Genomic DNA, 17,498 nt, shown 5'->3' with positions numbered 1-17,498 from the left:
TAAAAATATGTCCTCCGAAGAGGGGGGTGGTGGTGAATGGGTTAATAAAAAAAATATATATTTATATTTTTTTTTAAGTTAAACAAACCATGTACATCTGCAGACTTGTTCTATTTGAAGGGCCTACTGTACATGTAGGCAGTGGTGTAAAGTACTTAAGTAGTACTTTAAAATATTTTTACTTAAGTCGTTTTTTGGGGGTATCTGTACTTGACTTTATATTTGACAACTTTTACTTTACTACATTACTAAAGAAAATTATGTACTTTTTACAAAAATTTTCCTGACACCCAAAAGTACTCATTAAATGTTATATGCTTATCAGGACAGGAAAATGGTCCAATTCATGCACTTATCAAGAGAACACGTGGTCATCCCTACTGCCTCTGGCCTAGCAGACTCACTAAACACAAATGCATCTTTTGCAAATTATGTCAGTGTTGGAGTGTGCCCTTGGCTATCCGTAAATTTACAAAAACAAGAAAATGGTGCCGTCTGCTTTGCTTAATATAAGGAATTTGAAATGTATACTTTACTTTTGATACTTAAGTATATTTGCACCCAAATACTTTTAGACATTTACTCAAGTAGTATTTTACTGGGTGACTTTTACTTGAGTAACTTTCATTAAGGTATCTATACTTTTACTCAAGTATGACAATTGCGTACTTTTTCCACCACTGCATGTGCAATAGGTGCAAAGACAAACACAGACAGAGCAGAGGCTGGACTTCAACCTCTCCGCAGTGCAGCCTGTCCTCAGGTAACACTACAGATCAGTTCAGCTTCTCTCTGGGCTTGGATAGGAGTGTTAACTCTCAAACAGCACTCTGTCTGAGGGCTTAACCTTGAGCAGAACTTCCCCCCTGGTTCCAAGGGTAGAAAACCCATTAATGAGCCTCCCTCACACCTACACACAGACAGTAGTGATGATCTGCCTGACGGACAATAAATCAAAGCGAAGGGATGCTTATACAGCACTTCTGACTCCAATGTCTCATATAAGGCAAACAGACATGAAGAGACAAGTCTCCTTCATAAGAACTATATCAGTTTGAATGGTAGTGATTGGCTGGCTGTTTGGGGGCTGTTTTTGAAGAGGTGAGAGAGGATGCAGAGCGAGACAGAGAGCCGGGGAAAGCCAGAGGGACAGCAGGAGGGCTAACTTAAGGAGTGCTAAAGCCTGAGGCCCTAATCTTATTTAGAGGACAACCTCAGCTGTTCTATTCCTGCTTTCATCAGCCAAACACACATAGCCAGGCTGCTGCTGAGCCCTGTTTTCTACTCCTTTTGTTGCTTTCTCTTGGCTGCAAATACCCCGAACCTGACATGTATTTTTTGTGACAGTATGTTGTTGGGAACAATTCATTTCTAGAACATTCTCTAAGTCAACCATTGTAACACATGGTGGCTCTTTCCATAAGTGGGGTCATGAAGCCTGTTACCATATTTTGATTAGGCCTACACACCATTTAGATTAGGACCTAAAATCAAGTCATGACTAATATGATAAGAGTAGGCTAAAAACAGCAACTCTGAATGAATTTTGATACTGTAAATATATATATATATATATATTTAAAATTCACTTTTGAAAGTCAAAGTGGGCCAGACCTTTCTTGGTAGTGGTGAAATACTTAGAGTCCGTCATCTTGGATCCAAATTGCCGGTTCTCCTGCAAGAGAGAGAGAGAGAGAGAGCGAAAGAATGAATGAAAAACAGACACTAAGGTATATTTTTCCTAGAAGGAGAGGGATCTGCAAAGAAGACAGGAAACTGTAGAAGTGCAAGTGCAGGCAAAATAGGAGGAAGTCTTCATCACTTGGACACTTAGCTTTGATGTTTTTTTAAAATGCGATTAGACATTGTCCATTGTGTTAAAACACATTGGTCGACCACCCCTAAAAAAGTTAAAACCCTCCTAGTCAGCACATAGGCTGGCTGATTAAGTAGGCCTCTGACTGGACCTGTCGTTTGGGGTCCACGGAATCTCAGTCTGCAGCACACAGCATTATCCCTTTCCTGTTGTTGAATACCACACTTGATCCTCCACCTTCATGTGATGGATCTTCCCACTAAGAAAAAAACTGACTGTTCTCTGCACTAAAAAAACAACACTGCAAAGTAGCAGGCCTTGAAAGTAACAAAGCTCCTGCAAAATTAAAAACATTTGTCTCTTATTTCACTGGATTAACACCCCCATTCCACACCCAACTTTAGCACTTCAGGATGAGATTGGGCAATGGGTCTCACATGTTGATATAATGCAATATAAATGATGCTGTGAGTAGTCAGTGCATTGACTCTTGACTATTTCATCCATCAACATTTACCCAATTCTAGTACTTACTTTTTTTCTGCATGAGGTAATCTTATAGATATCAAAAGTATTAACAGTATGAAAAATCATTTAGACATACAAAACAACCAGAGTACTAGAAAAATGGCACAAATTACTACAATGTTATCACACCCTGCTCCCAAAGAGATAGTGCAGAAAGCACAATGCCTGTTGAGAGTCTGTCTGGTCGGGCATTGATAACAATGTTGCTGCCCACCACACTGGCTGGACAAGTTTGTAAATTACAGTGCTGTGGTGGTTCATTTGACAGGACCCTCATCAAATTCCCTGGGACTAAACTCGATACTCTCTTCTCTCCCCACCCCCCCACTACTCTCTTCCCAATCTCATGCTCTCACCAGAAGAAAAAAATAATTCACAATGTTAGCCTCCTTGCTACTGGGAAGCTGTCATTGCTGACTAATTAGTCGCTAGCTTGGCTAGAACTCAGGCAAGAGCAGTGGTCAGTCAATCTGATTCAGAAGCTGGAGAAATATATTTAGGTTACACCTAAATAGTTATGCTAGTTAACATTTTATTGAATTGAGGCGCATGAATAAAACGTGTTGCCTACATCCAAAGTGTAGGTATAAACTGTAACTGTATCATGGCAATCAGATCTGTAGCCCTTTGTGAAGAAATATCAACTAACAGTAAGCCTACATTAATTTCTGTGTTATGGCAATAACTGGCAGGCAACGGCCAGCGGTCATAATGCAAATGTAGCCTAAAACACTGACTGACTGCATTTAGCATGAAGTCAATACTTCCCCAAAGACACAATTGTCTGTAAATGAATCAATATTTTCAACAGTTACCTAGTTAGCAAATTTGTCAAGGTCTAGTAAATGAGCTGAAATTGACAAACTGAGTGGTATCTCTGACAGCGAACAGAAGGCATTTGACAGCTGTCAAAAGCTATTGACAGATTGTTATTAGTTAGCAAACAGCTAGGTTACTAATAGTGTTCGCTAATTGGCTGGAAACTTAGTTACAACCGTTTCAAGTTTCAATGTCATGTGCAAGTACAGTGAAATGCATTTCTTGCAAGCTCTAGTTAAACCCAACAATGTATAGTAACGTTAGCTAACCTAGTACTAATCAATAGCAAATGCTAGTTTAACGCGGGGCCCCACTAAACTATTTGAATACCCTGTAACTTAGCTAGCTACTTAGCTATGACCTATGTGGATACGGTAGTGTTAAAAACCCTGGCAAACTATTGTTATCATAACTAACTAGCTACACATGTTCACACTTCCTCCTTGTCATTCCTAGCATCGCTAGCAAACAGTAATAGTCAACAACTGCTAGCTAACGTTAGTTAGCCAGAATGGTTAGCATTTCATCGGCTTTACTCTCGTTCATCTTTAAAGCTAAAATTGTATCAAGACAAATCGAATGGCACAAATCAGATTTAAAACGGCTCTTTCTAACTTCGACTGATTACTCACGCATAATTGATTAGCCCACTCCATATTTGCTTGATGAATGAACCTGCTGCTCAACAACGACTGTTCAATTTGCTAGGTACTGTAGCTGATGCTATGCTGCTGTCTAAAGAAATTACCTTCTAAAGTAGAGGCTTAGGGAGCCTTTGCCGGGTTAGTAAAGCTCTTAATCTATCGACCTATTTTCAAATCCAACCCCACAGAATGAACGTGCCTACTGAAGTTAAAATTAGACACGACACAGAATAAAACAGAAAAGGAAAATCGACAGCAGCTTACCGTTGCGAAGTGTGTGTTTAACTTGGCCTTCGTTCCCTCCCACTTGAATAGCTATCATCAATCATGGTGTTTTTTTACTTCCGACTTCCGCAATAAGGTAATTTTAGGTGGATAATAATTATGAAAATTACTAATTTGGTGAGAAGATTATCATTAAGTGGGTATCAGATCACATTTTTTTCACATCGTAAATAGACCAATCAAGCCTTTTTCTTGAATGTTCAGACAAAAATGTAAACTAGCCGTATTATGCCAAAACTGAGATGAAGCTTGATCACAGTTTTATTTAAAAAGATGAAAACATTTATCTGAATACCAAAATGTCTCTCTCTCTCTCTGTGTCACACACAAACACGCAGACACCTGCATTAAACAAAAAAAATGTGTACGCTAAATAGAAACAATGTGCCATGTCAATAAGGTCAGCAATGTGAGATATAAGAATGCTTCCGCTTCATCCTCTTCATCTTCCCTGGATGTTATGGTGCTCAGCACTGTGGAAAAGGTTTTTCATGACTTTTGGTTATAGGGCCTATAGCCCATGGACTTTCTAGTCTCATTTAAAAAGTTGCTTCAAAACCTAGTGCATAGACTAACTTCAGTCACCATTGGCATGATTAGAGGGCCTTTCACCATCATTTCACTAAAAGTTTCAACAATAAAACACAGTTGATAAGAGACAAATCAGAGGAACATATTTTATTACAAGAACAGCTTGACAGCAATTGATTTTTCAAGGAAGAGTGAGGTCTTGGTATTGCAGTATTGCTATTTAATACAGACAAATTCCACAAATGTAAAGTACTCGTCTTCAGTACATTTAATTGTCATTGTTTGATAGAAAATAACATCAGCAAAAGACGCTTCAACACAAAAATAAATTCAAATGGACATTCAAAATTGATGTGACGATCCGTTTCATTTCATTACTTTTTATTATACCATTTAGATAGAGATATCAGAGAGATAAAAGGGAGAACGAGCGAGAGAGAGATAATTAGTTATTTTAAAAGCAGTGTTTGACAAACAAAAACCAAAAGCAACGTTGCACCCTAAGGAGAAAGTTAAACTATAAAATAATTTTGCAATTACAGTTGAATTGCCAAAGTCAATCAATAGACCATGGTTTTCAACATGTTTACTGGTAAAACCTCTGTCACTTGCTTACCCATCATGCATGTTTTAATATTTCAAACCCATTTGATAATTGAACATTTTAATTGAAAATGTATCAAAAACAAATATATAAATAGTACTTTTTTTTTTAAAAGACAGCTACATGTAAAAGCAATACAATCAAATGGTATTCTTCACTGACCCAACTTCTCATTGGGTCAGTGAAGAGAGAAAATATATATTGGCTAATAATGCAAACAGAGCCTACTTATGCCAGTGGAGGGTAAAATAAAAATGCAACTGTATCTTTGAGCAGTTAAAAGAATAGGCAGTGTGTAGGTTGGCTCCTCCCTGTGTAGTTATCAACAAAACCTGTGACCCTCTTGGATTGGCTATATTCATTGCTGGAGTGTTCCCTTAATACAGCAAAAGCATAACAGCATCTGCTGTATTGTGACTATTTGGTTGATGTGTGGACATTAATTGGCATGATAAAACATGTTAAAAGCAAATATTTTAATAACCAAAATCCTCAAGTCAAAGACACAAAAATACATGAAAACATTCTCAGAAATAGTACAACACCACCTATGGCCTCAAGTGTCTGCAGAGAATTGATAAGGTCCCTGGAACCCTGTGCATTACTGAACTATGGGCTCTGGCTAAAGCCATTAGGATAATGGAGAGCCACAGTTCTAACAACATTTTTTATTTTCCTTTTATGACTTATTCTGGGCCCTCACCTTCAGACTCTACATACATCATTGTTTTTCACTTCGAGCCATACCTGTAACTCGAGACCAATTCATAAATAAATAAATAAGACCAACAACATCCCTCCCTTCTTTTCATCAACAATGCTACCTACGTTCCCATTGACATCAGAACACCTGGTACATATTCCTATACAGTATGTACTCAGATTCAGATTGCTGGTGTGCACACACCACCTCTGCTTGTGCAATCCGATTACTGAAAACCCACTGCAGCAAAAGTCCCTGTCATTCCACTGTAAAACCATTCATAGTAGTTTTACAAGCTCTAAAGCCTTGTTAAAGTGTCAACCCCACAGTCAGATCCCTGGCCTGCTCTGTTATTGATAGTGCCAATAAGGCAAGAGTCCATAACAGGGGAGAGACATAAGCATTACACTTTCAATTATTCATGTACATTCTCCACATAAAAGCACTCAAGAAAAACCTACACATATTCTTAAGCCATTTCAATACACCACAGAATACATCACGATGAACAATCATCTACTCCAAACCAATCCAGCAAAACATGCACATGATTCAAAACTCAATCTGTGAAGGACTTTCATCCAAATATGACACTTTTTACAACCACTAGATGTCACTGAAGACACTTTCATGAGAGATTGGTTTGTCTATGTATCTATTATACAAATAGATTATAATACATCTCAAATAAAATGGTTCTTTTAATTTAGTGTCGTTGAACAATTCTACATTGAGAAACAAACTGATGGTGATGGTAATGACACTCACGTTGGATGGGTGTTGTTGTTGGGCACTAACATTCTCAAACCACACTCAAACACACATTTTAAGGCAAAGGTAATTGTCAAGGCATTTCCAACAGCAATATTGCATAGCTAAGGCAGCATATAACCCCATACAGCAAATATTTACACATTTCATAATTATGTCTTGTTATATACACTATAACCACATCTTTATGCAAGTATACATATACATGTACAGTACCAGTCAAGAGTTTGGACACAGTTACTCATTCCAAGGGTTTTCTTTATTTTTACTATTTTCTACATTGTAGAATAATAGTGCTGACATCAAAACTATGAAATAACACATATGGAATCATGTAGTAACCAAAAAAGTTGGAAACATATATTTTATATTTGAGATTCTTGAAAGTAGCCACCCTTTGCCTTGATGACAGCCTTGCACACTCTTGGCATTCTCTCAACCAGCTTCATGAGGAATGTTTTTCCAACAGTCTTGAAGGAGTTCCCACATATGCTGAGCACTTGTTGGCTGCTTTTCCTTCACTCTGCAGTCCAACTCATCCCAAACCATCTCAATTGGATTGAGGTCGGGTGAATATGGAGGCCAGGTCATCTGATGCAGCACTTCATCACTCTCCTTGGTCAAATAGCCCTTACACAGCCTGGAGGTGTGTTTTGGGTCATTGTCCTGTTGAAAAACAAATGATAGTCCCACTAAGCGCAAACCAGATGCGGTTGGCGTATGGCTGCAGAATGCTGTGGTAGCCATGCTGGTTAAGTGTACCTTGAATTCGAAATAAATCAACGACAGTGTCACCAGCAAAGCACCCCCACACCATCACACCTCCTCCTACATGCTTCACGGTGGGAACCACACATGCGGAGATCATCTCAGCCTCATTTCTGAGGCTGGTAACTCTACTGAACTTATCCTCTGCAGCAGAGGTAACTCTGGGTTTTCCTTTCCTGTGGCGGTCCTCATGAAAGCCAGTTTCATCATAGCACTGGATGGTTTTTGCGACTGCATTTGAAGAAACGTTCAAAGTTCTTGAAATTTCTGTATTGACTGACCTTCATGTCTTAAAGTAATGATGGACTGTTGTTTCTCTTTACTTATTTAAGCTGTTCTTGCCATAATATGGACTTTGTCTTTTACCAAATAGAGCTATCTTCTGTATACCCCCCTACCTTGTCACAACACAACTGATTGGCTCAAACGCATTTAGGAAAGAAATTCCACAAATTAACTTTTAACAAGGCACACCTCTTAATTGAAATGCATTCCAGATGACTACCTCATGAAGCTGGTTGAGAGAAGAGTGTGCAAAGCTGTCATCAAGGCAAAAGGTGACTACTTCAAAGAATTTTCAATATAAAATATATTTTGATTTGTTCAACACTTTTTTGGTTACTACATGATTCCATATGTGTTATTTCATAGTTTTGATGTCTTCACTACTATTCTACAATGTAGAAAATAGTACAAATAAAGACAACCACTGGAATGAGTAAGTGTGTCCAAACTTTTAACTGGCACTGTATATACACATGTACATATATAAACACATTCATCCACTTAACGTAGTCTTTTGTACACATATTTTAGTGTTGATTTTCAAGTTGAGATAACTCTTGATCATTGGAAGTATGTTTCAGTGACAATGACATATGATCTTACTCTTGCCCCAGACTGCAGTTAACACATAGAACATAACGTGAAAAATACTACTTTGTATATTTCCACAATAAAAGCTCAAAAACTAATCAGAAGACATCACTCAATCATGGCCATGTGGATTGGCAGTGAGAAAGTGACATCATACATGTATGGCAATGAACAAGTCAGGATGCAGAGGGTTGGTGGGGGAAGGTGAGTAGAAGTGCACATATGGAATACGAAGTGTATATAAAGTCCAAAGGACTGTTAGATGTGAACATTGTACAGTAAATTATTGTAGAGTATTGTATTGATATATAAGTCCAATACAGATTAGATCTGTAAAGATGTCCACAGAAGGTAACTAGCAGAGGGTGAGTGGCAGCATGGAGAATGAGAGAAAGTATCACGCTCTCCACACCAGTATTGTGACAATCAAAGCAGACAGAGCTGCTGTGGCGTACACTGTCCACTAGAGGGAGTCGGTCCAGTTGACTTGATGATGATGCTAGTGATTCACTGCTCCTGCCTGGGGTTCTTTCCTCCCCCTCAGCCCTGACACTTCTTCAGCGATGCATATAGCACAGGGCTTTCAAGACAGTGCCTGCTTTGTATTAGACACTTTATGATTGAACAAAGCATCCCCATATAATGACAATAAAACCATTCAACTTAAACAATAGTATTCGATTTGGGATCGATCCTTTGGTAATAAATAATTTGGCTTAGAGTGCAAAGAATAGAATTGGATACTGAAACCCTGACTGTTATAGGTAGGAAAGGACCTGACTGCATGACAAAATGAGGGAGTGTGCGACATGCTCTATAAAAAAAATAGTCTGTAGCCCGGTCTCCAGTCTATTTTAGACAGTAGTCAGTTTCATTTGACAACAGACTCTTCTATATCAGCATCATCAGGATTACTTAGTTGTGTGTTACATCCAGGCCTCAGTGTCCAAGCCGCTCTCTGACTCCACAGAGTAGGAGCGGTCCCTGTTGCCCATGGCGGGGGAGCGTGACTGGGGGTGGATAAGGTCGGCAAAGGCCTGGTGCATGGCCTTTCGTGAGGGTGGATGATCGTTGGAATGGGAGCTCTGAGGGGACTGTGGCGGGGTGGGGGTCTGGAGGGGAGTATGGTTGCCCCTGGCCTGAAGGTCTCTGTAGCTTACTGGGGTGGGGATACGTGACGGGCTGTTCCCTGGCCGGTTGTCTGTACGGGGTCTGATCCTGGGCCTCAGCTTGAGCTTGTAGATGGAGGGCACCCTGTCAACCTTCTTCCCTGCCCTCTTGGGCCGGAAGACTACACCCCCATCAACTGCATCCCCATTGGCCAGGGGGGGAGGTGGGGGAGAGTACTCTGAGCGTGATTCACTCAGGCTTGAGCACATGGAGGAGCTCTCACTGGAGGAGTCTTCCTGGAAGGAGCAGTCCTCCGAGGGGGGTAGGGGGATGGGCGAGGGACAAGACTCTGGGGGAGGGAGGTCATCGTTGGGGTCTCCATCCTCCAGGTCGTAGGGGAAGCTTGGTTGGTGATCCTCCAGAGGGACGTCTCCCTCAGGCCCTGAGCCCCAGCCCAGCTGACCCTGCTGGCTCTCCATCAGCACCTCTACTAGAGCACCACTGACATGGCCCCCCCCATTCATGCTCCTGCGGTGGAAAGGAAGTTGTGAGGGGGCATGGCTGAGAGATATGCCCAGCTCCGAGTCTCTCCGGCCGGGCAAGGAGGACAGGAGCTCCCCTTCCTCTATGGAACTGGAGATGGCAGGGAGCTTCCTGAGACCTCCACCTCGCCCGCCCCAGCGCTCTGGTTCTGCGTGCCCACCGTTGGATTGTCCGCCAGGGCTATGGCCATGCAGTGGGGCCAGGGTATCCTCCAGGCCTCCACAGGAACGTGGGTTAGTTCTTTTGGACTCCCGGAGGTCAGGCAGAACTCCTACATTACCCCCCACGTTGAGTGAGGAGGTGGAGGAGTTGGAGGAGGAGTAGGCCGAGTCAGTGACGTTAGGGTCAGCAGAGGCAGGCGTGGGCAGGGTTTGGGGCCCAACCCCCTGCTGTGGGTGTGAAGAGGCGGGAAGCTGAAGGGCCCCCCCCCCTGTGGGTCTACTAGGCCCCCCTCTGCACTGCCCTGTGTTAGCTAGGAACTCAGCCTCGAAGCTGCGGTACAGGTCCTGCTCTTTCTGGGGGTCCAGGTTGGGCAGGATCTGGAAGTTATAGCCTAGCCCCTCCTCCTCAGGTTCCTGTCGCTCAGAGCTGGCCCACCCCCTGTGGCCATGCCCATTGGAGCGAGTGCCGTGGGAGGTTCGAGGGGAGCGGGGTCCATGCCCATGGTGGTGAGGGGAGCGGGGGGAGGAGGAGTGAGGAGAGCGCCGGCCTGCCTGGGTGACTGTGGGAAGCAGCCTACTCCTCCCCACCGAGGGGGAGCGTGGAGCGGGGGGCCTGGGAGCCACTATAATCTTCTTACTGAGGCTGCTGCTCTGAAGCCCTTTGATAGGTGAATTAGAGCAGGAGGACGATTGTCTCCTGGAGAAACCTCCATTGATTCTGGGGGAGGCGGGGGGCAGTTGTTTGGTCCTCAGCTCCTCTCGTCTGTCAGAGGATGGGGGCTGCGAGGACCCGTGACGGGGAGAGGGTCCAGGGCTGGCATCGCTGGTCCGACTCCGGCTGGGCATCTTCCCCTGGCTGTGGGAGCGCAGGGCCTGGAGCCTGCGAGGACTTTCGGGCCCGAGAGAGCGGCCCCTCTCCCCATGGCTGCTCCTGAGCCCGTCAGAGGGGCCCTGTGGGGGGCTGGGTTTGAGGATGGAGGCGGGGGCAGGGCGATCCCGGGAGTGGCTGCGTGTGCGGGGCATTGGGGGGCACAGGGATGGGACCTGTCCGCCTTCTCTAGGCCTCTCGATTATATGCTTCCCCTCCTTCCTGTTAACCAGCAGCACCACCTCCTCTCCGGAGCGGCGGGTGCCCCCCAGAGAAAAGCGGCCTCCCCCTGTCCCTCCTCCTACTCCCTTAGAGGAGGCTGTAGAGGAGTCGCTGTCCCCTGATAGACGGCGGGTCACTGGCAACAATGACGAGTCCTTAGACCTGCAGAACACAGAGGAAGACAGACAAGGAGTTAATTATAGTTGCAGTATCTTTGATTTATTTCTGGCCTGAAATTGTATCATTGAAATAAAATAAATATAACATTATATATATTTTTTTACATTCATACTAGTTTGAGAAAAACAACTTGCTCAGAGCCCATTCTCCAACCCAGCACACCATAGTGCCTATGCCTCACCCCACTCCCCTGGCTTAGAAAGGTTTATTGTAAACACCATCCACCTCCAGTTCATGATGGGATCTGTGACCCCCAGGGATCATGAGGAACCTCCCTGCAGGCTTCTGCTGCTGCCTACCCTGACGGACACACGTAGGGCCGGGTGCTTCTCAGAACATTGGGCTGGATCAGGCTCAGGGATTACAGGGAAGATGAGAGCAAGTGGGGGCAGGATTATAGGCCCTGTGGATTTACTGACCCCACACACAGCCGCAGAGAGCGCTGCCTGCCCTGCTTTCCCAGAGCTCACCACACCACTCCACTGACACGCACCGGTGGGGCCCCTCGGGACAACGTACCATCCAAGACAGGATACAACTAATGACTTACAGCAAGATAGAGCATAATCAGTAGAGCTCTGTATCAGTGGCCAAAACAACAGTCTTTCAGAATCATGTGCTCTCTGGTAATATCCTGTAAGAAGAATTAACTATATCCGCTTTCTTTACTGACATTCTTTATGTAACCACTTCTATAATGCTCTGTGAAACCAGAACAAACAACCAAGAAAAGATTATTGTACGTTATATAAACAGGGCAAAATAAATTAGTGACAAGGTTGAAATGTTAATCAAATATTGCCTTTTAAAATAATGACGTAGGCAAACCAATATTGACTTAGGATGACTGCATTCTGACGGCTTGACATAACGAAGCACATGGTGTTTTCCTTCCCAGGTTAGCCCACCTGTGATCTACTTCCTAGGGGTGCAACAGTTGTCAGTCAGATTAACCCTTATCTAGTCTGGTGCACTTGGATGTGCCGACCTTGAAGGGGTTAACCTGTCCCGAGGCCTGTTGCCGTGACGCCAGGCCTGAGCCATCACTCACTCCGGATACTGAGCCCCTCATTGCCCGGGAGCCAAAGTAAACGAGCCCACAGCCCTTAATTGTGTTGAACAATGGCGTCTCCACACACTGACGTATGAGGGAGGTATGTGAGACCAACTCAACGGGACCTTATGTGGAGAGCTGAGGGAATGCATTCTCTTTACTATCCAGAAAATAGTTTTATAGCCAATGAAATCCAGTACTCTGACTGTCATGCCACTTCAGTGAGAGACAGCAGAAAAAAGGAGAGACATGTTTTTCCTCTAGTATAGTCGACATGGAGCCTAATTCAATCCATCAGCTCTGGGCCTTGGAGAGAGAACAGAAACATCACCAACAGCAACACTGTTGGATGTTGAATCCCATCCGAATTCAGACAGTCATTAGTGTAATTAACAGAACCAAAGGAGAGGAAGGAGGACAGGGGGAAGAGGGGGAGGGGAAGGGAGAGTGAGGGGGAGGGAAGGAGGACAGGGGAAGAGAGGGAGTGAGGCGACAGCAGCAATCAAGGTGTGTGCCCAGTCTAGCCACCAGGAGGCAGAGTGGAACGGCCGGGACGGCAGGACAGTGTCAGCGCAACGTCTCATTGGAATGTCACCTGAGATTAGGAAAATCTCCCTCTTCCTTGTATAATCTGTCGCTTTCCAGTTTTGTGCGCTGTGCTGTGCGCTGTGTGTGTGTGTGTGCGTGTGTGTGTGTGTGTGGTGAAAAGTGGATGAGTGCTGGTGATGCAGACAAAGACAAAGTGTTATTAGCACGACACACACAGTCACTCACTCACCTGACAGGGTTGAAGTGGCGGGGTTCTGAGCGTTCCCGCGGTGGCCGTGGTAACAGGGGGGTGCGTCCTGCGTTTGAGTCGAGCTCTGTGGGGAGGGAGGGGTGGTGGGAGCGGCCAGGCCGGGTGGAGGAGGATGGGGTACATGATGGAGGCTCCAGGCCCTGGGTGCGTCTGTCAGGGGGCTTATATGGGGCAATGCCCTCGTTACGCCAGTGTGGGCCTGGACTGGTGGAGCGGGAGGAGTGGGCACTGGAGGACTTGCTGTGGGCACCCTGCCCGCTGGCTTTGGCCTGGTGGTACCGGTGAGCTGCAGGGAACAAGCACAGGAAACCACAATATTAGTAGAGGCATAGGTTATATACCATGGAGAATCAGAACAACTGTGCAGATGACTCTGGCATCAAACAGACAACAATCAGTGTAGAAATAGAATAGATCCAGGGTTGATCCAAGGATCAACATAGCAGAGCACACATTGCAACAGCCCCTCACAACTGGTGGCAGTCACAGCGCATATGCATGTCTTATGACTGCAAGAGATGAAGCGACTGATGCAATCAGATGAATGATTGAAGGCATGATCTTGACTTTGGTGTAGGGTAGGCCTACAGCTCATAAAAACCTGGAGACCTGTAAAAACCCTTTCATATGAGTTCCTGGGTTAGAAATGCAACACCAAGCATTAATTCAGCCCCAGTCAGTTGTCCAGACACAAGGCCACTGACATCATTGGTCTGGCAGCAGTGTGGACTCATGGAGAGGGAAGAGCTCTTCTACCCACAGCACAGAGTAACACCAGCCCCAGGCCTGGCTATTTTTTTTATTTTTTTTTATTTCACCTTTATTTAACCAGGTAGGCTAGTTGAGAACAAGTTCTCATTTGCAACTGCGACCTGGCCAAGATAAAGCATAGCAGTGTGAACAGACAACACAGAGTTACACATGGAGTAAACAATAAACAAGTCAATAACATGGTAGAAAAAAAAGAGAATCTATATACAATGTGTGCAAAAGGCATGAGGTAGGCAATAAATCGAATAATTACAATTTAGCAGATTAACACTGGAGTGATAAATCATCAGATGATCATGTGCAAGAAGAGATACTGGTGTGCAAAAGAGCAGAAAAGTAAATAAATAAAAGCAGTATGGGGGGTGAGGTAGGTAAATTGGGTGGGTAGTTTACAGATGGACTATGTACAGCTGCAGCGATCGGTTAGCTGCTCGGATAGCAGATTTTTAAAGTTGTTGAGGGAGATAAAAGTCTCCAACTTCAGAGATTTTTGCAATTCGTTCCAGTCGCAGGCAGCAGAGAACTGGAAGGAAAGGCGTCCAAATGAGGTTTTGGCTTTAGGGATGATCAGTGAGATACACCTGCTGGAGCGCGTGTTGCGGGTGGGTGTAGCCATCGTGACCAGTGAACTGAGATAAGGCGGCACTTTACCTAGCATAGCCTTGTAGATGACCTGGAGCCAGTGGGTCTGACGACGAACATGTAGCGAGGGCCAGCCGACTAGGGCATACAGGTCGCAGTGGTGGGTCGTATAAGGTGCTTTAGTAACAAAACGAATGGCACTGTGATAAACTGCATCCAGTTTGCTGAGTAGAGTATTGGAAGCTATTTTGTAGATGACATCGCCGAAGTCGAGGATCGGTAGGATAGTCAGTTTTACTAGGGTAAGTTTGGCGGCGTGAGTGAAGGAGGCTTTGTTGCGGAATAGAAAGCCGATTCTTGATTTGATTTTGGATTGGAGATGTTTGATATGAGTCTGGAAGGAGAGTTTGCAGTCTAGCCAGACACCTAGGTACTTATAGATGTCCACATATTCTAGGTCGGAACCGTCCAGGGTGGTGATGCTAGTCGGGCGTGCGGGTGCAGGCAGCGAACGGTTGAAAAGCATGCATTTGGTTTTACTAGCGTTTAAGAGCAGTTGGAGGCCACGGAAGGAGTGTTGTATGGCATTGAAGCTCGTTTGGAGGTTAGATAGCACAGTGTCCAAGGAAGGGCCGGAAGTATATAGAATGGTGTCGTCTGCGTAGAGGTGGATCAGGGAATCGCCCGCAGCAAGAGCAACATCATTGATGTATACAGAGAAAAGAGTCGGCCCGAGAATTGAACCCTGTGGTACCCCCATAGAGACTGCCAGAGGACCGGACAACATGCCCTCCGATTTGACACACTGAACTCTGTCTGCAAAGTAGTTGGTGAACCAGGCAAGGCAGTCATTAGAAAAACCGAGGCTACTGAGTCTGCCGATAAGAATATGGTGATTGACAGAGTCGAAAGCCTTGGCCAGGTCGATGAAGACGGCTGCACAGTAATGTCTTTTATCGATGGCGGTTATGATATCGTTTAGTACCTTGAGCGTGGCTGAGGTGCACCCATGACCGGCTCGGAAACCGGATTGCACAGCGGAGAAGGTACGGTGGGATTCGAGATGGTCAGTGATCTGTTTGTTGACTTGGCTTTCGAAGACCTTAGATAGGCAGGGCAGGATGGATATAGGTCTGTAACAGTTTGGGTCCAGGGTGTCTCCCCCTTTGAAGAGGGGGATGACCGCGGCAGCTTTCCAATCCTTGGGGATCTCAGATGATACGAAGGAGAGGTTGAACAGGCTGGTGATAGGGGGTGCGACAATGGCGGCGGACAGTTTCAGAAATAGGGGGTCCAGATTGTCAAGCCCAGCTGATTTGTATGGGTCCAGGTTTTCCAGCTCTTTCAGAACATCTGCTATCTGGATTTGGGTAAAGGAGAAGCTGGGGAGGCTTGGGCGAGTAGCAGCGGGGGGGGCGGGGCTGTTGGCCAAGGTTGGAGTCGCCAGGAGGAAGGCATGGCCAGCCATTGAGAAATGCTTGTTGAAGTCTTCGATTATCACGGATTTATCGGTGGTGACCGTGTTACCTAGCCTCAGTGCAGTGGGCAGCTGGGAGGAGGTGCTCTTGTTCTCCATGGACTTTACAGTATCCCAGAACTTTTTGGAGTTAGAGCTACAGGATGCAAATTTCTGCTTGAAAAAGCTGGCCTTTGCTTTCCTGACTGACTGCGTGTATTGGTTCCTGACTTCCCTGAACAGTTGCATATCGCGGGGGCTCTTCGATGCTATTGCAGTTCGCCACAGGATGTTTTTGTGCTGGTCGAGGGCAGTCAGGTCTGGAGTGAACCAAGGGCTATATCTGTTCTTGGTTCTGCATTTTTTGAACGGAGCATGCTTGTCTAATATGGTGAGGAAGTAACATTTAAAGAATGACCAGGCATCCTCAACTGACGGGATGAGGTCAATATCCTTCCAGGGTACCCGGGCCAGGTCGATTAGAAAGGCCTGCTCGCAGAAGTGTTTTAGGGAGCGTTTGACAGTGATGAGGGGTGGTCGTTTGACCGCGGACCCGTGGCGGATACAGGCAATGAGGCAGTGATCGCTGAGATCTTGATTGAAGACAGCAGAGGTGTATTTGGAGGGCAGGTTGGTCAGGATAATGTCTATTAGGGTGCCCATGTTTACGGATTTAGGGTTGTACCTGGTGGGTTCCTTGATGATTTGTGTGAGATTGAGGGCATCAAGCTTGGATTGTAGGACTGCCGGGGTGTTAAGCATATCCCAGTTTAGGTCACCTAACAGAACAAACTCTGAAGCTAGATGGGGAGCGATCAATTCACAGATGGTGTCCAGGGCACAGCTGGGAGCTGAGGGGGGTCGGTAGCAGGCGGCAACAGTGAGAGACTTATTTCTGGAGAGATTAATTTTTAAAATTAGAAGTTCGAACTGTTTGGGCATAGACCTGGAAAGTATGACAGAACTTTGCAGGCTATCTCTGCAGTAGATTGCCACTCCTCCCCCTTTGGCAGTTCTATCTTGACGGAAAGTGTTATAGTTGGGTATGGAAATCTCAGAATTTTTGGTGGCCTTCCTAAGCCAGGATTCGGACACGGCAAGGACATCAGGGTTGGCAGAGTGTGCTAAAGCGGTGAGTAAGGCAAACTTAGGGAGGAGGCTTCTGATGTTGACATGCATGAGGCCAAGGCTTTTTCGATCACAGAAGTCAACAAATGAGGGTGACTGGGGACATGCAGGGCCTGGGTTTACCTCCACATCACCCGAGGAACAGAGGAGTAGTAGGATGAGGGTGCGGCTAAAGGCTATCAAAACTGGTCGCCTAGAGCGTTGGGGACAAAGAATAAAAGGAGCAGATTTATGGGCGTGGTAGAATAGATTCTGGGCATAATGTGCAGACAGGGGTAT

General features: G+C 45.1%; 2 protein-coding genes across 5 annotated transcripts in view; both read right to left on the bottom strand.

The window, feature by feature from the left end:
• Positions 1-4,154, bottom strand: part of ap1b1 (adaptor related protein complex 1 subunit beta 1) — a 45,508-nt gene extending 41,354 nt beyond the window's left edge. The window contains exons 1-2 of one of the 4 annotated variants that reach the window (XM_071352978.1): positions 4,072-4,154; positions 1,615-1,675 (exon numbers count right to left, since the gene is read on the bottom strand). In XM_071352978.1, coding sequence (XP_071209079.1) covers positions 1,615-1,651 — 37 coding nt within the window. In that variant the 5' untranslated portion in view covers positions 1,652-1,675; positions 4,072-4,154. Of the gene's footprint in view, positions 1-1,614; positions 1,676-3,795; positions 3,890-3,911; positions 4,049-4,071 lie in introns of those variants that run through there. The other 3 variants (XM_071352980.1, XM_071352981.1, XM_071352977.1) reach the window with 3 other exon arrangements.
• Positions 4,155-4,755: 601 nt separating this feature from the next.
• Positions 4,756-17,498, bottom strand: part of gas2l1 (growth arrest-specific 2 like 1) — a 52,727-nt gene continuing 39,984 nt past the window's right edge. The window contains exons 5-6 of the mRNA XM_071352972.1: positions 13,262-13,568; positions 4,756-11,411 (exon numbers count right to left, since the gene is read on the bottom strand). Of these exons, the coding sequence (XP_071209073.1) occupies positions 9,272-11,411; positions 13,262-13,568 (2,447 nt within the window). The 3' untranslated portion in view covers positions 4,756-9,271. The remainder of the gene's footprint in view (positions 11,412-13,261; positions 13,569-17,498) is intronic.

This window comes from Salvelinus alpinus, chromosome 19 (genome assembly GCF_045679555.1).
Source record: "Salvelinus alpinus chromosome 19, SLU_Salpinus.1, whole genome shotgun sequence".
Lineage (NCBI taxonomy): Eukaryota > Metazoa > Chordata > Actinopteri > Salmoniformes > Salmonidae > Salvelinus > Salvelinus alpinus.
This window is presented reverse-complemented; position numbering and strand designations above follow the sequence as displayed.